Source organism: Diadema setosum, chromosome 4, assembly GCF_964275005.1.
Source record: "Diadema setosum chromosome 4, eeDiaSeto1, whole genome shotgun sequence".
Taxonomy (NCBI): domain Eukaryota; kingdom Metazoa; phylum Echinodermata; class Echinoidea; order Diadematoida; family Diadematidae; genus Diadema; species Diadema setosum.
The window spans coordinates 32,189,028-32,214,215 of NC_092688.1; the positions used below are offsets into that span (position 1 = coordinate 32,189,028).

Below are 25,188 nucleotides of genomic sequence, written 5' to 3' on the forward strand. Positions count from 1 at the left end.
AAAAATAGGGATTTGGCTCAAAAGTAGGAAAGAAAGACCAGTTCCCACAGGAGTGTTTAGTAAAATTATCACAAAAAATAAGAAATTCATATTGAAACAAGAGCCGAGAATAGCCAAAATTCAGATTCTTTCCTCAAAATTAGGAATGGTTGGGAGGTCTGCATATCCCCAAGACAAAGCAAACCCTAGAGTGAGACACTGGCCTTTGACCTCAGTATTACCAAACTCTTTAATAAATTACCTCAATGGTATTACCCAGGATATTACATGCACACGAGCATAACAATTAATGAAATCTCTCATACACTTCTTTCAACTGAAAATATATCAAAAAAATGTAAACATTGCTTGACTTCTTTTACACTTTAAAATTAAGGATACATATTAAATAAATTGCTGAAGACAGTTAATCTTTCAACCAAGTTTGATTATTAGCATCCCAAGCATTTTGGTTTATTGCTTTAAGACTATTAAATTTGTGTTTGCATCATGACCAATGACTCTTTGTTGTCACACCATATCACTTTTGTGTGTCTATTTTTAATACATTCATATACCTAGCTGCACTGAGCTGCTCTAAGCCGTTTTTTTTTTCAACCTTGGTAACAAGAAATAATTATGCATAGATAGACAGGCACACAGAAAGACAAGCAAAAGTACAATCCAAACATATTGTATCACATGACAGCTCTCCGATCCAAGGGTGGCAGGGCCAAAAAGCAGGAAATAAAACAAAAACTTTATCCAACCCTCTAGAGCAATCATCCCTGTTAGTGACAGGGTGTCTATTTGCGGCAGGGGCAGTTTTATTCGTTGATGAAAAGGCCCCATCAGGTGTAAGAGTACACCTCACTTTCCATAACATTTGTGAGTAACTCCCACTTTCGTTATAAAGTGGGACTAAGCACATTTGACATTCTTTAGTTGTTTCATCAATGGATGAAATTGCCCTTGCTGCAAATAGGCACCTGTTGCAAACAGGGATGACTACTCTATCTGAAAGTATTTCAGACTCAAAATACGCAGACACAAAAAATTGTTTTCATTGCATCGCCGTCGGCAACACCGAGTGTACATTTCTCTTCTGGATTTAGAAGTGAGCCCTCACAGACGTCTACTCTCGCTGGTAGTACAGCATGTACGCCTTCTGTGACAGAACATCGGAAAGGACCGCGGTATACACACTCTCGTCCGAGACACACAGCCAGTTCTTGTTCAGCTGCTCGCCGGGTTGGGAAGGTCCCCGCCTATACGTCAGAAAGTGTCCACTGTAGGCATTGCCCATGTGTACGACAGCTGACACAAGCTTGTATTTCGATTCCATAGGCTTGGCACTATGAGAGGAAGAAAATAAAAATGAAGAAAAAAGAAACTCATGCAACAACAAAGGCACCTTCCAATTTCACAGAACAAATGAGTAATATAAGTTTAACCCTCACTGGCTCCCCCTCCCCCCCCCCCCCACGAAAAAACAAACAAACAAATAAACAAATATGCAAAGGAAATTCTGAACATCTTGTCGCAGGATCCAACATGTAGAAAATCACACCACAGAAAATCAGATTGAAATCAAAGAATGAGAGAAGATAATGCCTCCAGCAACACTTCGTGGTGGAGGCATAAAAAGCGGGGGTCTCAATTTCATAAGTAGTTTTGTTTTGCTGCGCCTCTTTGGTTAGTGTTGTTTTTCATTACAACACAGAGTTTTGACAGCCATGAGAGAAAAGTTCCAATCCTACATATCACATACTTTTGAAGAGCTGCATCCTGGAAACCGGCTCCTAGCTCCTCCTCCAGACCAGGCGTCTCTGCCTCTGTCTCCTCCTCTCCCTGCCCCTCCCCGGACCGCGGCATCCAGCCCCCGCCAACCAGGCGCAGGGAGGCGGGGCGTGTCGGTGAGAGGAAACTGTCCCCGATGAAAGTGTGGTTTGACGGTGGAGGGGGCCTTTTAGCAGATAATGAAAAATGACCATGGATATACATGTACAAGCATCTCAATCACTGTGGAATGTGTAGTTATTGGCAGAATGTCTACGCACATCACGTCACGGATCTACAATGTGATAATGGACCGAGAGAAAGTAGGAAGGCAAATAAATTCAGCAGAGTTTCACTTCAGTTTCTCATCTGTGACTACAGAAAAAGTACAGTACAGCTCAGGAAATTGTAATTCAGCCAAAACTAATTTTAAGAAGGTTGTACTATTGCAGCTGATTAACAAATTGCCCTACATCAACGTAAATATGCACTGAATTGATCAGTGTATTTACGTCGATGTAGGGCAATTTGTTAATCAGTTCAATGAAAATATCCCGACGGAAGAATTTCATGAATTTGAAGGTTGTACTACATGACATAATTGACAACCTACATAGTCTCTTCACATCTGATCAATTTTGCTGCCCAAATAATTTCTGCAAAACAAATCAGCCCTGCTCTCTACAAGTTTGCAATTTGTAGAAGCTACTCCCTGATTGTATCTTTGCCAACCCAACAAGAATGAATAGTTTTAGATAACAAGAAGAGTTCTAGAGGCATGAGAATTTCGGAAGACCAATTTCATCATTGCACAAGGAAGCTTTTCATTGGTATCTTTAGAATTGGGAGTGGAAATCAAATACGTATCAGCCTGGAAGTAAAACTCACTTTTTCTCTAAGGTGGCATGCCCATTGGCAACAGGAGGCTTGTCCTGGGCTGCAGGTCGCAATAGCCTTTTCGCTGGGGGTAGCCCATTATTGCACGTTGCGATGACCGACGCCAGCCGGTAGCGACTCATGTCCAGCGTCTCGGGGAACATGATGTGTTCTTCCCGGCGGAAGGGTTGGCCGTCCGGCTGCCAACCAACCCGCTGAATGTGGATGCACAGACACTGGGGAAGCTGTGGTATCATAGCAGAGATGATGAAATATGGTGGTGAGACAATGACACTGTCAGTGGTACATGTATTAATAACTAAACAAGGAGATCCAGAACCAAATGCATATCAAGTACCAATGGGTCCCTGGACTGGTAGAGTGCTGAATGTTTTCACGTAGAGTAGTTAACCCGTTGAGGACAGGCTGATTTTGCTACAACACGCATTTCCCACTGACACTTGCTCAAGTATACTTGGGCTCATCCTCAAAGGGTTAAGAGTCTACGCTTATGCACTGTATAGTGCTCCCCGCTTAATCGGGAGGGGTCGGGAGCCAAGTTCTTCTCTCGTTAGAGTTGGGATTTCGCTTAAGCGGTGCTAGTATTGGCTTGTGCGAATCACCACACACAGATCCCAATATGTGGGCATCACGTGTACACCACCAACATCAGTCTATCATTCATGATAAGTCAGAAACCACAACGACAGGCAAAAACGCATGACACTTGCAAACAAAACGCAAAAAAGAGATAGAGAGAGAAAATGTTCAGTCGTCTCATAGTTTGGCCAAAAAACATCACTTGAACAAACCTTTATTTGTTTGGGCATACGTAACCCTCATCAGAGTTCACAAATATCCAGACACGATATGCCGGCCATGACGGAAATTTGATAGGCAATGAACGCTAACTGTTAGCTAGAATTTGTTACGCTATACGTAGAGTATGAGTACAGTGATGGTGTACATGAGTGATCAAATCACGATTCACGCTCACATGTACAGTGCATATATAGTAGGCCCTGTGAAATCTGATGGCTAACACACTTTTCCTATTCACCATATATACAGTTACTGTGTATCATCTACATTAACAACACAAAGTCTACAAACTGCGGAAGGGAGTGGTAAACACATTTTTTTCCACGGTTACCATCACCTTCGTTACGCATGCCAGGCATCCAAATGAATTACATTACGCTACACAATAACATTTTCCCCCCGCATGCTTTTCATCTTGGTCAATCAATACGCGACGAGTTTGCAGTGAGTACTGTACGTATCACCTACTAATACGCTAGCTTTTTATGACATTTTTGTAACATGAATATATGACCACCTGAAGACTTGATGAAAAAAAAATAGAAAAGAAAAGGAAAAGAAAGAGTTTTACAGAGTACGAAATATGAATTAAAAATACACAGAATAAACTTTTCGTTAACCAATACAGGCTGTATCACAAGGATATAATGTATTCACAATACAGAGTGCCATTCTACTTCATATCAATCCCAAACTTTAAATCATCCAAAGGTTTACTGAATTTGTAGGGCCTATATGACGACTCAGTTTTCATTTCTCTTTAACTAACTTTCTGTTTCAGTAACATGCATACCGTGCTATCTTTTTCAGTCCATACAACCTTGTATACTTTTGACATACAGAGTATGAAAGCTCCTTTCAATATTTCTTCATAAAGATGAAGAAAACACAATAAATTCTGATTAATTATTAAGCATATCTACAATGCTATCTGTGTAGCGATTTACTAAATAAACGTTCTGTGTACAGAGCCTGTTTCCTGCCTAAATACACATGTCATTGATTAGAACACTCACTCTTTCTCTCTCCATCACTTCCTCATTTGTCAGCGCACTTGCTACTTCAAGATCCATGTCCATGTTGACATAGTTGTCAAACTCCTCTTTGGGTCATGTTGGTGGGAGCAGCCATATCTGCGAGGGCATCATCGTGTGCCTCCTCCTCCACCTGCGTGTCATCATCTCCATCATTCTTGGAGTGTGCCTGCATGTAGCAGTTCGTGATGGTCTGCGGTTTCACTTCATCCCATGATTCTATCACCAGGCTGACAGCGTCTAGGATGGTGATGGTTGCTGCTACTTTGATGGCTCACTTACTCTCATAGCTGTCAAGAGCCGCGATGATCCTGCTGTTCAGGTGGTTTCTGAGTGGCCCTTCCAGTTACGAACAACACCCATATCCACGGGCTGCATGACTGAGGTAGTGTTTGGTGGAAGGAGCTTGACCTCAATATTGGTGAGCGTGAAGTCACTCGGATGAGCGGAGCAGTTGTCTACCAGCAGACAGATCTTAGGCATATAGTTTTGGGGATCCCACTCTCTCAGCCACTATTTGAAGATGCTCCCTGTCATCCAGGCATTTTTTTATGCTCAGTATTTCATGGGGAGCTTCTTGTGATTGCTTGGGAATACCCATGTATGTTTGGATTTCCCCGATGACGAGGAGAGGCATTTTTTTCGGCCCTGGTCATGTTGGCGCAAAGCAATGCGGTGATTCTTTCTTTTGCCTTCTTCCCACCTGGTAGGTTGTTACCTCTAACACAGTACCCCTTGTCCGGAAAACCGCAGAAATACAGCCCAGTCTCATCTGCATTAAATATGTCTGCAGGTTGGTAATTCTCTTCTTCCATCCATCAACAGTGGCGATGTCAGCATGCTGCGTTTCCCAATGCTCCTGCTTGAAGACGATGTTGTGTCTCTGTTTATACCTGCAAAGCCATCCCTCAGAGGCACTGAATTCGTATCTCTGTGAACTTGCCAATTCCCGAGCCTTCTCCTTTAAAATTGGCCCGAAAAGCCTAGCCCCTTGGGCCAGCTTCTACTCAAACCACACATACAATGCTATGTCAATATCCTTGTCGTTTCCTGATCAAATTTTAGAGTTTCTTCCAGATTCAAACTCCGCTAGTATCTTCTCTATGCTTTTCACGAGATGAGAAACTTGAGACTTTGAAATGCCGTATCTCTGAGGCAGGACATGCTGGATTATGCCAGGCTCTTTAGATTCCTGGGCAGGTCAACTTTGTCTGAGAGCGAGAGCTCAACCCGTTTATCACATGAAGAAGCCATGTCGATGTCTTGTGTCGATGTGTCATGAAAAGAAATGACACATCTTACGAACAAATATTTAAAACTTACAAAGGCAGCACTGCTTCATATTTGAATCACACCTTAATCCCCTCCCCTACCTTTTTTTTTGTCCTATAAGGAGCAAAATAGCACAAACTAATCTAGGTTGGTGTATGTTTCATATTGCCCCATTCTTGCTCCCTCTCTTTCACTCTTCTTCTTGCTCTCTACACACCTGTCTTCTTTCCTCTCAAACTTTTTTTACAGGTTTCTTTAATTGTTGTTTTTTGCCATTAGGAGACATGGAATGTGTACGGAACTCAAACTATACATTTTCTGACTCTTTTGTTCTTCGGCTCTGTGGACACCTGTTTCCGGTTATCTCAAACTTTTTCTCGGCTTCCTTTATTTTTGTTTACACCATTAGGAGCTATAGAATTGCTCAAGAAAATAAAGACTAAAATGTACATCTTCTACCTTTCATTTTTCCTCTTGGCCTCTAGACACCCGTTTATGGTTAACTCATATCTTTTCGAGGCTCCCCCCCCCCCCACCATTAGGAGAACAAAAAGCGTACAGAAATAAAAACTTTACTTCTTCTGTACTTCTGTCATTCTTTCTTTTACTCTCTAGACACCCGTTTCCGGCTGTCTCAAAATCTTTCGGGCTTCATTGTTTTCCTCATTATAGAATCAGAAGATTACATTCGGAAATAAAGCAATACATTTTGCCACATTGTGCACCAATGCTTTACATACTCATTGCAACATTGATGCACCTGATCACAAGTCATCCTCACAAACTTTTTCTCCCAAGCTTAATATACGGATGGGAATTCATGGGAATCATCCTGATACCAACAATATTGATCAAGACATATATTATTTCATAAAAAGCTTTCAGACTTGGAAATTATTTTGTTTTGAAGCTCAGTTCGCAGGCTATCTCCTAAAATATGAATGTCACAAGACAATTACAAGGTCTGAACCTCTCTGAATTTTGAGGTTTGCATCCTTACTTCCTTTAACAACATCCGCAATACATTCATAATTGCAAACGGAAACACTCTGATTGACATTCATGTCAGATCAAATATCTTTTAATGCAAAAAATAAGGAAGCGTTCTTTGAAGAAGCTCTCCACTTGACAGTGAATGGAGGCAAATCCTCACCTTCCCAATTGTCATCTGCTTCTGGAAGACTCGTTTACATCTTGTCGCTTGATTATCTCTTTTGGTAGGGCTGTTGGCGACAGTCTCTCCATCCCCCTGCCCTCTTGTCATCCCTTCCGTGGGAACAATAACGTTTCTACCATCTCCCACCCCCGGAGAAGAGCCGTCAGCACTCTCCGGCTGTCTGGTGGCACCCCCCTGGGTGTGTGCTGTGCCCTGTGTGCCCGTTCTCTTGGTGCATTCTACACACTCCACGTCGTAGACCAGCTCCGGTAGGGTGAACTTGAGCAGGATGCAGTCCAGGGAGAGAGTTGTAAAGAGGCCCAGGGATGGGATGGGGAGGGACAGGCAGTCAAAGCTGGTGTAGGTCACTGGATTCTGGCATGAGGGTGAATGGTACAAGGATACCCAAATAGAAAAAAAAAAAATGGCAGTATGACATTTTATTAGTAATCCGATCGAGGATCAATGCCACTCAAAATTTATGCTGACTTTATGGAATATAAATTGTAATCAAACGAAGAGTGGTTCAACTTTCTTCAGAACTGGTGATGGGAAAGCTCTGGGATTTTCAATATTCAATATTTTTCACGCACGAGTAATAGTGGTTGCAATCACATATGCAAGTTATACGAAGTCATAATGTCTTCCTCTCACAAGTCTACCACTGATAAGTACACAAATCTCTAATTTTTTTTTTTCAAATGAAATTAGAGAGAGCAACTTGTATCTTTCCCATCTTATCCTTGCAATGTTGTAATAAAATAGAAAAGATAACTTTTATAGGTAAGGAGTTGTGTTTGCTATAAACGAAATATATTAATTTTTTAATTTGTGGACAAAGAAATGGGAGAGTTCTGAGAAGAAAACCATCCTACAACCCCATGAGTGCATGTGGGAATATTTTCTTTTTTAAAGTAAGGATGCATTTCTAGAATAAGACATAATACCTTACAAGTGCAGAGAGGATATGCTCCCAAAACAGTATGCACAAATCACAGTACCTGCTCCTGTCCGTTAAGAACTAAATCTGACAGTGAATTTTTAGCTCAACAAATGGAAAGAAGAAGAAAAAAAAAAAAACACAACCAACTGTGATCAGTAAAGCATGAAAGAAATAACAAATATGCACCATTTACTGATATCTGTTTCTAGCTCTTACAGGTACACCTACAAGTCTTTTCTGTCATTTACACATGCTTAAAGCTATCACTTTTGTTCTATCCAAACAGTAGCTTGAATATTTGGGGATGCAACAGTGACCAAGTCTATATATTTGCAGCATGTAATCAGCGCAAGAAAGTTATGGCTGTCCCGCCTACCCTGTGTCCACACTGAGTGCAGGTAAGGTGGTTGGCCAATAGTCCTCTGAAGGGCGAGTCCACATCGCGACTTGTGACTCGGGGTAAGTTGGCCTTGATGCTGGACCTCAGACCAGACTGGGGTATTACTCCATTTGATGCATGTTTCTATTATAAAGAGGAAGACAACAGTTCCAAGGCTAAGAAAGGCTGAGAAAAATATTGGAATCTCGAAGGGTGAAGTAAACGAGATTCAGTTGGTGAAAAATAACAATAAACAAACAAACAAACAGACAAAAAATAATGCATTGATAACTTCAATCTATCACACTTGATTACTGGTAGCACAAGCCTTCGTCAATCAGTTTATCTACCTGGGATATTAAAGTATTAGTTACCCAACATACACAAGAAGATATCCGAGGAATGTTGCAATTGCTATCTATCTGTTGGATGAGAAGTTACATCTCAAACCTTGCACTGGGTGCTGTCTTGTCATATTACACTTTTAATCGATTTACACCATATTTGAGGATATGACTTGAGTACGGTTTACATTCTTCTCAGTCCCTGATCAAAGATATCTCATAGGATAATGTTCATGCATTAAGACTATGTTAACCCACTGACATTTTTGTTGTCCTTTTTTCTAACCAACTGCCATGAGAATGTAATGCATCAGCATCCTGTGAATAGCTCATCCAGGTAAACTAGGTCATGTCACTCAAAGAAAATTGCTTGCTGTCACTTACTGCAAGTTTAGGTGCCTCACTGAGTGACACGGGGGAGGGGATTTGCTCTCTGTCCTCACTCAGCTCACTTAGCAAGAACTGGAACAGCTCATGAGCATCCTGGGGAGATTGAAAGAACATCATTCTTATCACTGTCATCACTATTATCATTATCATCATCATTATCAATATCAGCATCATTAACCATTATCATCATCCTTCATACTCACCCTAACCATCATTTATCACTATCATCACCTTTATCATCATTCATCATCAGCACCCCCCGTATCATTATTCATCATCATCATCCTTATAATCATTCATCATTATCATCACCCTTATCATTATTCACCATCACCATCATCCTTATAATCACTCATTATTACCATCACCATCACCAACATGTTATCACCATCCTCAATCACCACAATCTTCATCCTTTTGAGCAGCAGTGGCAGCTGGGATGTCATCATCATTCTCACTGATTTTCTCTTCAAATTTACTGTTCAATGAAAGATACATTTGTAATGTTATCAATATTTTTGGATTCTATTGACACGAATGACAAAACATTTCTCATAGAGAGTACCATTGTAAGATCTACTAACAAGAATAATTAATAATGAACTCTGGTTTGCTGACTCTCTGTATCATTTGTAGGTTAGCTTTTTTATTGGACCTTTTTTAAAAAAACAAAAACAAAAAACAAAAACTGACTACAGCATGAACAGAGCAAGAGGAAGAAAGAGAGGCAGAGACTGAGAAACAGGTAGAAAAAGAGAGGGACAGAAAGAGTGTCATGATACAATAATCAGTGAGTACAACTACCTTCCATTCTGACTTACTTGCTGTTCCTGGCCAGCCCGCCAGTTCCTGCTGTAGAGTGCATACAAGACCTCATGTGGCGAGAAGATACGTGGAGATGTGTGGTCATTCACACCTGTGTAAAGTATGATCCATGGGAGAAATTATGCATCAACATTTACTTTCTTGTTTGTTTTTTGCCAAAGCCATATTTTTTTAAAATTTAATTTAATTTAATTTTATTTTATTTTTTTTATTTTTTTTTTTGGGGGGGAGGGGGTAAATCAATGTTTTATCAACATTTCATGTTTCATCAATTTAACTGTGTTATGAAGAGAACAATAACTACAAATCTTCAACAAGAAGTGTGGCTATTGCTGTCCAGCATGAAATGAGTTGGTGCTATAAAACATTTATTACAAGTGAATTACCCACCTTCGATTGTGTGCGAGAGTCTGTAGGCTAGTTCGCTGCCCTTCCCCTTGAAACAGCCCCTTCGTAGTGTCCGGTTCAGCCAAGCCAAGAAGGCAGGGCAAGCGGCCAGGCTCTGAAGAATGGTATTCAGGTAACAGGTGTTGCCTAAATTCTCAAGCCCTGCTACTTTTTCTGATCAAAGGGTGAGAGCACACAAATGTAACAGTGAGGAAAACAAATGGAAAAAGGGAAAACAAGTACCGTAACCATGGTGTTAAAGTAAAATGAGGGGATAGGATAAGGTGTAACAATAAAAACTGATGTCAACAATTACACTTCTACACTGCATCTAACATCAACAGAAATTCTTGCAAACCTTGACAGGATATCTTTAAATAAAAAAAAGAGAGAGAAAAGAATAAATACTGTAGTCTGTACAGACTATTCAATGTAGAATTTCTCTCGAGGCTTGCAAATTTATAGATCTATACAGAAATGTTGTGATAATCTTCCAAGATTAATTTACGACAATTTCCTTCATACCTGTATACAAAGGATTTCAATTTTGGATTGGATGAAAGCAAATTTCCTAAGACCCAAGCAAAAGGATTCTGTAAGCCTAACTACAGTTGTAGATGTAGATTGTCTAGAGTCTAAAAACCACGAGTTTTCGGCCAACTACCAGAATTCGGACATTTAAATTTTACCACTAATGTTAAAATTTTAATCACAAGCCAGCAAATTCTATTGTCACAACACACGCATATTATCACATTATTCGGTCAATAACAAGACTGAAGAAGCTGAAGTTAATGAAGTTGAGTTGAGCAAGATTGACCTCTGGCTCTGAGAACGCTATCAAAATTGAGGTCCATTACATTCATTGGTGGGTCTAACCACTAACGTTTGGTTAGTCTTCTTCTTTTTTTCAGTTCTGAGCCTGAGGTTTAACAACGGCCAATGGAGTGGCAAAGTGGTTAAAATCTAATTTAAAATCTAATAATCACTGTTCCTGACTTATTTTCTGTGATAACGAAAGAGACATGTCATTAATTTCCATCAAGGATTCAATGATATTTAAACAAAAGCTAAAGAGCGCACAGCTCGATTAACGCGACCGTTCCCTCACAGACCGCTATCAACGTTGAGTGATGTTCCGGATGGAGCTTTTCAACCGTGATACCGTGAAACCGTGTGAAACGGTTATATACGGTCTTTAATACAGACATTACCTAGACCTAAGTTTACCTACCTACATGTAGATCTTTAAAAGACATGCGGACGAGCGGGGAGACTACGTAGTCCCACTCGTGCAACTTAATGTCAGTAATTCGTACTTACTCCTCTTGCCTGATCGCTTGTTGGGTGTCCCCGGATTCCATAAAATGTAAATCAATGCGACAGTTGCGACAAGCCCTACACTAACTATAGCACCATAGTTGTCAATTCGTCCAGGATAACCTCTCATTTTAAAGGGGTGTGCATTTCAGCGATTCATCCAAAGCCCGTAGACACTTCCACCGACTGTGTAAACTAGGTCAGTACATAAACGCAATGTAAATGATAATGACGAAATCGCTCATTGCACTGAGCTGTACTGTGTTCACACAGGGGCCGTTCGCTGTTTTCCGCATAGAGCACTCTGTGTGTGTACTGTGTACAAAGAACTAAACACCTCGCCCAAAAATCATTCGCCCATTGGAGCACATCACATATCGCAACCGTATGGAAGCTCAAAAGTGCCCCCCCCCCCCCAAGCCGAGATTATTATCATTGTTATTATCATCTCTTTCTTTCTTTCTTTCTTTTTATGACAAGACGAGAAGACAAAAAGATAGTGCCGAGTTAAGCTGATATGGAGACAGGATGTTGGATCACGTCTGGGCCCGTTTCATAAAACTTGTCATCAGTGACAAGTTGTACGTCATAGCTGCGACATGCTACTGAAATATTTTGCATCTGATTGGCTGAGAGCAAATTTGTCAGAGAAATGTGGCAGTTGTCACTGATGACAAGTTTTATGAAACGGGCCCCTGGTCGAACTGATGAGGATGAGAAAACATGATAAAATCTATAGTATATAGATCTCAATGTGACTTCTTCAGGACGAGAAGACATGACACAATCCTTGAATTGAAATGAATTGAATTGAAAAGTTGTTTTATTGATAAATATACATCACAGCCCGCAGGCTGAATTACAGGCATTGTTAACAAAGGAACATGAATACATAAAAAATACACACAATATACAGCGTAGTAATAAAAGAAAATACATATAGAACAAAAAAAAAATCAAACTTATTCATCTTAACTATCGTACAATGAGACCAACCTACAGTATCATGTCAAGTCGATTAAATCAGGACAGGCAAGAAGACAAGCGATCCTAGATATCGTCAAGTCGACGACAGAAGTCCTAATCAGTGGCGTAACTACGGGGGGGGGGGGGCACGTGCCCCCCCCCCCCCCCAATCCGCTGGTAAAAAAAAAGAAAAAAAAGGAAAAAAAAAAAAAACCCTACCAAAATGGTAATTCAAGGGTTAAGTAAACTGCTTTTGAAATCGACATGAAAGGATGATCAAGAAAAAAGATATTTTTCTAAGATTTCTTTTAACCATATAATTAAAGAGGTATTATAGTGAAACATTGTTCAAAAAGCCCGGAGACGACAAAAGATTGTGATTCAGTGTGATTCCTGGTTGGCATTTTGAATACAAGCATGGATGTGCGCAGTGTACTCAGAACATCGGAATGGTAAAAAGAGTCGCTGCAATGTTGCGCAATGATGTTTGATAGGTTGTACACATTAAGCTTGATCATTGATTTTGCAGTGTTGCTTTACATACTAGTCTATATTAAAATGCCTTGCATTGCCAATAATAAGACTTGACCTTGGCTATTTCCTAACTTTTCCATCTATATGAAACACACACACTCACAAACACCAGATGCTCTATATAAAGTGCAGATTTTGGACATCCTTCTCCCGCTTGGTCACTTCGACGCTCCCTCGCTGGTCATACCTCCCCCAATCATAAACATAAACCGACACCCTTGACTACCAGTGGCGGATCCAGGGGGCGCACCGGGCGCCCCCTCCCTCCAAAGCGAAAAAAATATATATGTAGCTACAATTTGGACTGTAAAATGTCAAAATTTTCAAGCTCGCTCGCTTCACTCGCTCGCATTTAATCGTTATGCAATTCTTCTGATGCTGCTGTCAGTAATTGCCAGCAGTTGCGCCCGGTACGTCCCCTCCCCTTAATTTCCAAAGCGAAAAAATATAGCCACAAACGGCAGTTTGGGGACTGTAAAATGTCAAAATTTTCAAGCTCGCTCGCTCGCATTTAATCGTTATGCAATTCTCCTGATGTTGCTGTAAGTAATTGCCAGCAGTTGCGCCCGGTGCGCCCCCTCCCCTTAATTTCCAAAGCGAAAAAATATAGCTACAAACGGCAGTTTGGGGACTGTAAAATGTCAAAATTTTCAAGCTCGCTCGCTCGCATTTAATCGTTATGCAATTCTCCTGATGTTGCTGTAAGTAATTGCCGGCAGTTGCGCCCGGTGCGCCCCCTCCCCTTAATTTCCAAAGCGAAAAAAATATAGCTACAAACGGCAGTTTTGGGACTGTAAAATGTCAAAATTTTGAAGCTCGCTCGCTTCGCTCGCTCGAATTTAATCGTTATGCAACTCTCCTGATGTTGTTGTCAGTAATTGCCAGCAGTTGCGCCCGGTGCGCCCCCTCTCCTTAATTTCCAAATCGAAAAAATATAGCTACAAACGGCAGTTTTGGGACTGTAAAATGTCAAAATTTTCAGAGCTCGCTCGCTTCGCTCGCTCGCATTTAATCACTATGCAATTCTCCTGATGTTGCTGTCAGTAATTGCCAGCAGTTGTGCCCGATGCACCCCCTCCCCGTAATTTTCCAAAGCGAAAAAATATACCTAAAAACGCTCGCTCGCATTTAACCGTTATATGCCATTCTCCTGATATTACGGCCAGTAATTGCCAGCAATTGCACCCGGTGCGCCCCCCCCCCCTGAATTTCCAAAGCGGAAAAATATAGCTACAAACGGCAGTTTGGGGACTGTAAAATGTCAAAATTTTCAAGCTCGCTCGCATTAATCGTTATGCCATTCTCGTGATGTTACTGCCAGCAACTGCCAGCAGTTGCGCCCGGTGCAACCCCCTTAATTTCCAAAGCAAATATATATATATATATATTATATATGTATATATATATACATACATATATTATTATATATAGCTACAAACGGCAGTTTGGGGACTGTAAAATGTCAAAATTTTCAAGCTCGCTCGCTCCGCTCGCTCGCATTTAATTATTACGTTATGCAATTCTGATGTTGCTGCCATGAGGTGCCCCCCAATGTCTTGACCCACGGTACGCCACTGGTCCTAATACATGCGTTTGTGACTTCTGTCCTTGACTTTTCCAATAGCTAATTACTACTGGCATCCGAGACACGGAGATTTGTAAGTTACAAATGTATCCGGAAGATTTGTAAGTTACAAATGTTGAGCTCCGGAAGATTGGACTTTATTTTCGCTATTGGCGTCTGGTCGTGGATATTTGTACTTCATTTTGAAAAGCACAGCGAGGTAAATTCGATTAGTTCATAATTTTGTAGATTGCGTTATTCTGTTGGAACGTTTACAGCGAATTTGGTCAATTATTTGGCGTTTAATACGTACTTAAAAATTTCGATTTTGTTTGCCTATTTGCGCAACTCTGCATCATTGGTGCTCACAACGCATTGACCCGACCTTGGCAACTACGCCGTCTCCATAGCGACAGGAGACTGACAGCATCATTCTACAACGCGCATCCTTTCCCGTTGCCACACGCATCTTACACTATCAAGATCTGAATTGTGACGTGACAATGGCTTCTGGTAGTCGATTCGACGTATTGGACGATGAGGTTGCCGTGCAAAAGACTCCATCATGCAACCTGAAAGATGCCGTATCTTACGCTGTGACAGCTGCAACAAGTGGTAAAGAGTCGGTGAAAGATGAGAGTAAAGGATTAGCTGATGGAGCCATGATGGCTGAAATGGTGAGCAAGGTCCTCGTCGCGATCCAGCCCGTCATTATCCAGGCGGTAACTGAAGCGGTGAGAGTAGCTATGGAAGCGGATATGGAACGCATGAAAGCAGCAATGCCGGCGCCCTCACCACCAAATGGCTCGAGTCACTCCGTTGCACTTGATGGTTTGGACCGACTTGAGCAGTATGGGCGACGGGAGAATATCCGCATCTTCGGCCTCGAGGAGTCAGCGAGGGAAGACACAACGGAGAAGGTGATACAGCTTGCGGCTGACATTGGTGTCACTGTCAACAGGAGTGACATCAGTGTAAGCCATCGACTGCCTAAGTCTCGGAGGAGCAAGGGGCCCCGACCGGTCATCGCGAAGTTCGTCAGAAGGGAGACAAGACAGGAGATTATGAGAAAGAAGAAGGAATTAAGAAAGAAGGAGACACGGAAGGCCGTTTACGTGGAGGAGGATCTAACTCCTCTGCGCAGTCGCATCTTACGCGCTGTGAAAGGAGACCCGGGCGTGAAGACTGCGTGGACGATCGATGGCAGAATCCGTGACCATCGACACTCCTGACCAGTTGAGCAAGCTGGGATGGAAGCCTGATAAGATCAAGGACGTCGTCGGCTACTAGGAATGCGGAGGTGACATTGTGGAGCAAAAACGTAGGTTCAATTCACTAACTAATCAATTTTGTAGGACCCAACTAAAAAGTGTGCATTCGAAACTTGAACTTGGTATTTTACCAGAATGTATTAAAGATTTTGACATTGCTTGTTTTAGTGAAACTAAAACGGACTGTGTTGATGAAGAGTTAATTCCATGTGGATATAAAGTGTATAGCAAAGAGAATAATGATAAGAAACTACGGCATGGCGGAATCCATGGATTGTGTATTGTTGCGAAGGAAAATTACGACGTACAAATATTAACTGATTCAAACTCAAAATATGTTTTATGGGTCAAAGTAGTGATTTCTTCTAAAGTGTCTCTTATTTTAGGAGCAGTTTACATACCCCATGAAAAATCGAAGTACTATGAATCGGATATGTTTGAAGATGTTGCATCCTCTATTGTTGATATCAAGGGTAAATTTGAGCATCCTGTGTGCTTAATTGGAGATTTTAATGCTAGAACTGGTAATTTGGATGATTTCGTATAGATGAAGGTTATGGCGGTATCAATACTGATTTTACGCAAAGTTCAGAAACTCCAACTGTTGGTACATTACCTGTTAGGCGGAATGTGGATTCTCAAGTCAATTTGAATGGAAGAAAGTTGTTAGAATTATGTAGAGCGTTCAATTTATCAATTTTAAATGGGCGCTTTGGTGGCGAATCAGGTGTGTATACCTTTGATAATTCAAGTACTATAGATTATTGCTTGATATCTAGTGATTCGTTTGACACTGTAAAGAAGTTTGAAGTGGACTGTTTTGATGATACACTATCTGATAAGCATAGAGCACTACATGTTTACTTTGATTTTGATTTCGATGAAATTAATGATGAAACTACAATGTACACATGGAGAGTGTAATGCAGTCCAAGGGTCGACAAAGATTGTGTGGGATCAGGCAAAATGTTCTGATTTCAGAAATGAAATTAACGAGAGCATCGTAATAGATGAAATCTCCGCGAGAATGGACTCTGTTGAATTGAGTAATGTCAATCAAACCGTGATAGATGATTTGTTCGTTTCATTACAATCTATATACTTTACGGCAGCCTCAAACACAAATATGGTTAGAAGGTCTGTAACAAAGGCTAGGGGTAATTTAGCAAAATCTTCAGATAATAAACCATGGTTTGATGAAAATTGTAAGAAACTTAGGAAAATATTTATCAAATTGAAAAAGAAATGTAAACGTAATGGATTCAATCGTAATGTAATGGATGAGTTTGAAAATTTCAGAAGATTATACAAGAAAACCTTGAAGAAAGCACAATACACGATCTTTAAGGACACTCATGAAAAATTACGTACGTTGAAGTCTGAAAATCCAAAGGAGTATTGGAATATACTAAATCCCTCCAGAAAAACGAAATCAGAGAAGTGTTCAATTGACATTGGAACTTTCCAGAAACATTTTAAGAGTTTAAATGATGTTAATGATGGTATGCTGAGATCAACACCGACGAGTTTTGCAAATACTTGTAATGCAGCACGTATCCCTCTTACCATGCATATTGAACATGATTATAATGACCGAATATCTGAAGAAGAGGTGACTGCTCATATAAAGCAATTGAAAAATAATAAGGCACCTGGTTTTGATTTGATATTAAATGAATTTTTAAAAAACTGCAATGCGTCTCTAGTGAATGTAATAACCAAATTATTTAATTCAGTTTTAGATAGCGGAATAATTCCAACGGATTGGACGATTGGTATGATACGCCCTATCTACAAAAATAAAGGTTCTGTTAATGACCCTGATAATTATCGTGGCATATCTTTATTAAGTTGCATTGGCAAATTATTTACTTCAATAATTAATGATAGATTGACAGATTTTCTCGATGATAATCATGCCATTGGGGAAGAACAAGCAGGATTCAGAGAGACTTATTCAACTGTTGATCATATATTTGTGTTGCATTCAATTATTGACTTGTATTTATCACAGAGAAAAAGATTATATTGCGCGTTTATAGATTATAAGAAAGCTTTTGACTCTGTCGATAGAACATTGCTATGGAACAAAGTTGCTAGATGTAACATACAGGGAAAAGTTTTTGATGTAATCCGAAATAAGTGTATTATGTATAAAAATCTAAAGTCATGTGTTGTCAACAATTCAGAGCGTTCTGACTTTTTTAATTGTAATATTGGAGTGAGGCAAGGTGAAAATCTATCTCCTTTGCTATTTGCATTGTATATAAATGATTTTCAAGATTATGTAAGTTCCGCATATAATGGTGTTGATTTTTTGCCTAATGATTTGTTGACCGTATTACATGATAAAAGAATAGATGTATTTCTAAGACTCTTCTCATTGATATATGCTGATGATACTTTAATCCTAGCTACTAGTGAGAACGAATTGCAATCTGCACTCAATGCTGTAAGTGATTACTGCAAATTATGGTTACTACAAGTTAAGGTCAGTAAAACAAAAGTAATGATTTTCTCAAGAGGAAGTGTTAGAAAATTCAAGCCCTTTATGTTTAATGAGAATGTTTTAGAGGTTGTAGATGAGTAAACTTACCTTGGAGCGGTGTTTAATTATAAAAATGATTCTGAAAAGGCCCAAACTAAACAAGTTGATAAAGCGAAACGAGCAATGTATAGTCTAATGGTGAAGTCTCGAAAGATGCGGCTTCCAATAGATATCCAATTAGAATTGTTTGACCGGCTTGTTGTACCCATTCTTATTTATGGTAGTGAAGTTTGGGGATATGAGAATTTAGTACTCATAGAGAGTCTACACTATCAATACTGCAAACATTTACTGAGACTAACAAAAAATACTATGAAATAGCATGGCTCTGGGAGAACTAGGAAGGCTTGAAATAGCCTGTACTGTTAAAGAAAGAATGCTTAATTTTTGGTTAAAGATTATTACAGGAAAAGAAAGAAAATATTCATCTATTGTATGTAATATCATATCACTTTTGCATAATTATAAGATATATTCATCACCATGGTTGTTGAAAGTTTATGATACACTAAATGAGTTAGGAATGTCTTTTGTTAGGAATAACTTTGAAAACGTAAGTTCTTCGTGGTTTAGGTGTTCGATAAAACTTAAATTAAGAGACGAATTTGTACAGAATTGGCAGTCTAAGATAAGTAACAGTTCATTACAGAATTACAGAATTACAGAATCTATAAAGCGAATTTATGTTTAGATTCATATTTGTTAAAAATCCCTTGCATTTTCAGACAACTTCTTTCCAAATTTCGCTGCGCCAACTACAGATTGCCAATTGTAACGGGTAGGTATGCTGGTATTGAACATTGTGATCGATTGTGTAATTTATGTAATTCTAATAGACTAGGGGATGAATTTCACTATTTATTTGAGTGTCATACATTGAATAATGCTAGGAATAAATTCATTAAATCCTATTATAGAATAAGACAAACACTTTAAAGATGTCTCAGTTATTTAATTCCCGAAATCGTAGTGAGTTGATAAATTTAGTTAAATTTTGTAAGGAAATAATGAAGCTCCAGAAGAAATAATAATTATTAATATCATTATTTGTATTTTTTCATGTAAATATAGCTTTTTACAATGTTTTGTTTTATATTATTGAAATTGCTTTTATCTGCGTTATTGTTGCCCTGCTTTTTTTTTAAACTGTTTTGTTTGTCTTCCTTCTTTCTTTCCTTCTCTCTCTCTCTCTCTCTCACTCTCTTTCTCTCTTCTGGGTCCTGCACCATTCTGTATATTTTGTATATTTTGTATATTTTGTAAATATGCAATTTTCTGTATATATTTTTAATTTACAATGTATTCATGTATCAATTAACTGATTTTATCTGTTACGATGTTTTTCTTCAATACCCTGACGTTGGGTGACATATACGAAAATAAGAAAAACCATTGTCAAACCATTGTCATTGTCATTGTCATTGTCATCCCGTCTGGCAGCGAAGGATATTTAATGGCTCCCTATTCAATACCAGATCCAATACAAAAGTCATTCTGCTTGTCTACATGGCTACACACAATATTATCACCCAGCGACATTATCTGAATTGCATGGTCAATCCATGTCCCTTCAAGAACTATCCGATATGCCTCTCAGTAGGGCATTGATCTGCTTCAAGTTAACACAAGAAGGACAAAGAGATATGGTGAAATGACTTTTGCTCATGCAGGTCCAGTCCTTTAGGAACTTCCTCCCCCAGCCACTCGGATCCCAAGAAAATCGCGAAAAAACAAAAACTGTTTAAAACACAACTGAAAAATCAGGCGAAAACTCACTTATTTCATTTAGCTTACAACTCTCAGTAATTTCATTAGTAGGCCTATACTAGTTTATTCCGTTATGTTAAGTGGGTTCCACTTCACTTGCTACTTTGTATTGGACATTTGTGTATGTAAAGCGCTTTGAAAACCTTTTTTTTTTTTTTTTTTTTTTTTTAGTTGAATTGCGCTATATTAAAACATTATATTACAGTATATACAATAGGGCCTACGAGCAAAGATGGCGAGTGCCGCGAAGTAATCATACAGCAGTCAGCAGACGTCTACGGCTACGTAGGCCTAGGGCCTATACCTATCAAGATAACTACTCGTGAAAGAACACGCTTTGTTGATATTTTGGTAGGTATTGTACACAGAGAAGATAGAAGACAAGGTCTGACTCATCTCTCCCTTAGAGAAGAATTCAAACCCAAAGGGATGAAATTCGTCTTTCCCGTTGTCTGGGGGCCAAAAAACTCGGAAACGGAACGGCCTTCAAGACGAAGATTGGCCACACAAAATTTAACCACTGTTTAAGGAAAAAGCGGATTTCATTATTCGTACATATCCTATTAATACCTTATTATTACACAAGCTGTCCAACTCGATAAACTTTTTTTTATAATTATTATTTTAGTAGGTCTACCTTTTACTCTCGAGAAATCGGTATTGTCGCTCATCAACAGCACGCAAATATGCATACCATATTCTTGACACTGCATGGACGGGCGATAGTGACCGTCTTAAAAGTGAATACATGACTAACATACCTACTGGTCAGCGGCTTCGGGTTACTGTACATTGCAGCATGTAGGCCTTTTATGACATTGACATTTTAGCATACATTACAAGTACAATTTTCGTTGGCTAAAATGAAATAAATATTTCCCATCAATCGTTACATTGCACACAGTAACCAATAGTAAATGGTGCTTGCTTGGTATGTAAGAGTCAAATGGCGAAGATTTGATTTCAACTCTCATTAACAAGACATTATTTCATTCACATATCCATATAATGCGAATGGTTCCCATTGTGGTCTTTACAGCTGATTTATATGCATTAATTGATAAAAGAATGAACGACAAAGAGAAGTTATACTTTTCTGTGTAACAGCTTTCCCTCACTTTACATTAATTTGTTGTTCCTTTTTATTTCACAGCAATGAAGGTAATCATACTTTTGTGCATCAGGTACCGACACGGAATATTGTTTCAAAGACATTTAGATAATACAGATAATACGTGCAACCGAACAAGCCATATAGGTCTATTTGTAATCATGCGTTCAAATAAATTGGATTTGTGTAAAAGTCCCGACTAACCTTTTTTTTTTTTCCAATGCAATTCGTAGTAGGAGTTACCTTTTCTGCAGCTAGTAGGCTACTTTCACAGTATATTTTAATACACCGTGTACCACTATCTGACTATAATTGATCTGACCGGTATATTTTAATGTTATGGTCCTTAGTGCGAATAAATTGTTGCATACTCTCCTACGGCGATTTATTTATTTATTTTTTTTTATTATTCTTTCCTCTATTCATAATTAACAATTTTTACTGAAGGAATAAAGAACACTTGCATTTGATTACGTAAGATTTAAGTTCAAGTTCAAGTTCAAGTTCATATTTATTCGTTTTTTCCACAATATACAAACATAAATCTCACTTTCTTATAAGTGACAAAAACAATGCATACAATTGTACAGAGAAGATAACAATAATAGGAAAAAAAAAAACCTAACAGTAGCGATACATTGCAATAGTTGCTAAGATAACGAAAGTGAAATAGTTTTCAATATATGCACCGTGTGAAAGAAAAAAACGGAGGGACCCACTAAAAAGACAGAGCTTGTAGAGTGTGGGCCCCTCTTGTATTAGAAGCACGATGTAAAAATTGAATTGAAAATAGCAAAAAATCCGCACAAAAAGTTCGTCACAAAAAAGTTTGGCAGGCCACTAAGAGACAGACGAACAAACAGTTATACATGTAAGATAACAACAAACAGAGTAATGAACATGTAACAGGACTGGGACAGCAACAAGACTACTTGTAGGAGGAAAACCAAGAAACAAACTGACTTGACGACACAAGAGGAAACAAGACTATAGCGTGATAAAAAGGTAACAGAATAGACAGGAATATGCAACACAACACATTTATGAGGAATAAGATTTCTCCTTTTCTCTAGGATTGTCTGCAGCAGTTTGCAGGGAAAGGATTTCCCCATCAGGCGGTCGGCGCCATAATAGGTCGCATATACCAATTCTTGCTCCACCGAAAAATCATAGAGATTCCGGCAACCGCAAGGGTTATTATTCAATCATACTACAAGGGATCGTGGATAGTTTTGGACAGTTTATTGATGTGGTTGTGGGATGGTCTGTTAGTGTTCACGACGCTAGGATTTTTTTTTCTAATTCAGAGATTTGCATGAAAGAGATTGGCCTCTTCCCAAACAACCCTAAATATATCAATGGTTTGTCAATTTCCATTACGCTCTTGGGTGATCCAGCTTACCCACTGATGGAAAATTTGATGAAGCCCTACAGTGACAACGGCACTGACAACACACTTTTCCAGTTGACTTCCCGTTTGGAATGAGATGTTTGCAGTTCTGATCTTTCAAGCAGTATAGTCACTATACTGAGAAACGTACATGTAAGTAAACAAGATGCTAGGATTTACAGGTTTTACTAAATATAGGTTACAGGCCCTAGCTCTTAATGGTAACAATTACAATTTGCATTATGTGGATTATTTTAGATGTTCTCTCTATATTTTCCTTCCCCTTTTCCTACTCTCTTCTTTCTCTTATTCTTCTTTCCTTTTTTTTCCTTTTTAAACCCTTTTTTCTTTTCTTCCTCCCCCTCTCGCGCTACATTTTTTTTTTTTTTTTTTTTGTGGCAGCGGTGGGATGGTGTTTTGTCCAGTATCATCCAACCTTGGAATCATTTTTAGTAGCAGTACTGTTGTTGACATGACATTTTATGCAACCAGACAGGTACTCAAAGGGATTTTTCGATGGAATATGAGTGTTTCAGAGAAATTAGATAGTAAGAGGTAAACAAGAAGTATTAGCAAATTACTACCGCCATGCATTTAGTTTCCATACAGTAGTTATCCGCATATAGTAAGTGATACATACATTGTAGTTAATAGCTATAAGTTTTACTTCTTACAATTAATATTGTAAAGGGTATACGTTTGGTACAAAAGCAAAACAAGATGAAAGACATTGATCATCATTGTACACTTGATATGCTAGACCAAAACTCGATGCAGTGAGCCCTAAGTTTCTTAGCAAATTGCCCCGGGTGGATGGTCATCGCGACGACGAAATACAGACGCAGCGGGTTGTCGACTCATCAAATCCAGCGATTGCAGTTATAGAGGAAAATTTGGAGACGCAATTCCAGTTGAGCGACGTCAGACATACACCTTACAGAGATATGGCAAGCACCACGATACATTCCGAACAGGCGAGCTACTCAATCCGGCGGTAGCATGATGAGAGTTGGAAGCTGTCGAGACTTTGTTCCCGACAAATACGGAGGAAAGATGCCCTTGGGCTGATTATAAGCGACACTTCGAAGCCTACATTACATGCAACTTAATGGATGTTTTGATGTGGAGGCTGGTCAATGCCTGGGCTACACAACTACAGGGTCCGCATGCACCACAGCACTGAAGCTGTTGAATAATCTTCCTACAACTAACTGTCATATCTCTTACGCTGAGCTGGTGTCACAGTTGGAGAGGAGATTTGGACCTTGGGAACAGGCAGAGCGTAGACATAAGGACGAATCGCTGCACCAGCTTGGACAAGCTATCCGTGATCTGACCGGTCTGCCGTACCCGAAGATCGAGCGCTTTTGCTCGTGAGCAGCTGGAAAAACTCATTTTTATGAGGCGATCGATGAGGCTGCGATCAGGGCTAGAATTTTTCGAACTCATCCCATGACGCTGGATGATGCCATAATCGCTGGATTGGCGACGGAATCATTCCTGAAAGCAGAGAGGGCTCGAGAGAGAACAAGGCAGTCTCGATCGGCTTGTTCGTGGTGTGGATAGTATGCCATCACCCAACCCAGAACGTGTAAATGGGGACACAAAGAAATTGCTGAGCTGAGAATGGCATTGAAACAACTCGCATCAGAGAGAGAACATAGCGTCCGCAATCAAATTCAGTCGTCTGCTACAGCTAGAGCTACAACAGGAGTGGTCACATTGCTAAGCAGTGCCCCTACAGAGAGAAGGTGGGAAACGAGAACAGGTCTTCCCAGTGGGCAAAGGCAAGGCCACAGTACAAGTAGGGCCAATGGCTGAACCATCAACATAAAGGAGCAAAGATTTGTACAGTCAAAGAAATAAAGTAAGGGCTCTCCATAAAACAGGGTAATTGGCAATGAAAGACTAGACCTACTAATTGACACTAGATCTTCGATTACTATCATATATCACAACAATTAAGCCTTTTGTAGGCTGACGAATAATTCAACTGACTCGGTTGTGAAGTGTGATAATTGACTGCTACAACCTGATGGTACACCAATGATGTGAAAGTTCAGATTGGGGTGAAATCATAAAACACAGACGCTGTAATAGCTGACATTGACCATGATGGTATACTTACGGGATGGATTTTCTTCAGCGTACCAATCAATCAACTGGGAACAGGGAATTATAGGCCTCGATTGTACTGACTAGCTAGCAATAAATATCCAACAATCTCCAAAAATGTTCTCTGATCACCTACAAGACACTTTTAACAGATCATTTTTGAGAATGTACAAAGTCATGATATCAGCTTTACTGGTCAACTATCAAGATGTTTTCTCAAGGGGTGACCATGATATCGGCAGGATGGATATTACGTTCCACTCTAGCTATTCACACTAACTTTCCCTATCCTCTTAGACCTCCCATGGGACAGCGGGAGGAGATAAAACGTCATTTGAATGACATGCTTCAACGAGGTATCATCAAACCGTCTAGCAGTCCAATTTAATCAGCACCGGTAGTACTAGTCAGAAAGA

General features: G+C 39.6%; 1 protein-coding gene across 1 annotated transcript; it reads right to left on the minus strand.

Moving 5' to 3' along the window:
• Positions 1 to 335: 335 nt before the first annotated feature.
• On the minus strand, positions 336 to 11,704 carry LOC140227145 (ubiquitin carboxyl-terminal hydrolase 30-like). Its single transcript, XM_072307577.1, has 9 exons — positions 11,510 to 11,704; positions 10,190 to 10,360; positions 9,796 to 9,890; positions 8,969 to 9,067; positions 8,238 to 8,384; positions 6,916 to 7,293; positions 2,647 to 2,879; positions 1,751 to 1,945; positions 336 to 1,334 (listed from the first exon to the last, which is right to left on the minus strand). Exons 1-9 carry the CDS (start codon positions 11,634 to 11,636, stop codon positions 1,115 to 1,117), a joined length of 1,665 nt encoding a protein of 554 aa, XP_072163678.1. The 5' UTR covers positions 11,637 to 11,704; the 3' UTR covers positions 336 to 1,114.
• Between the last annotated feature and the right edge of the window lie 13,484 nt (positions 11,705 to 25,188).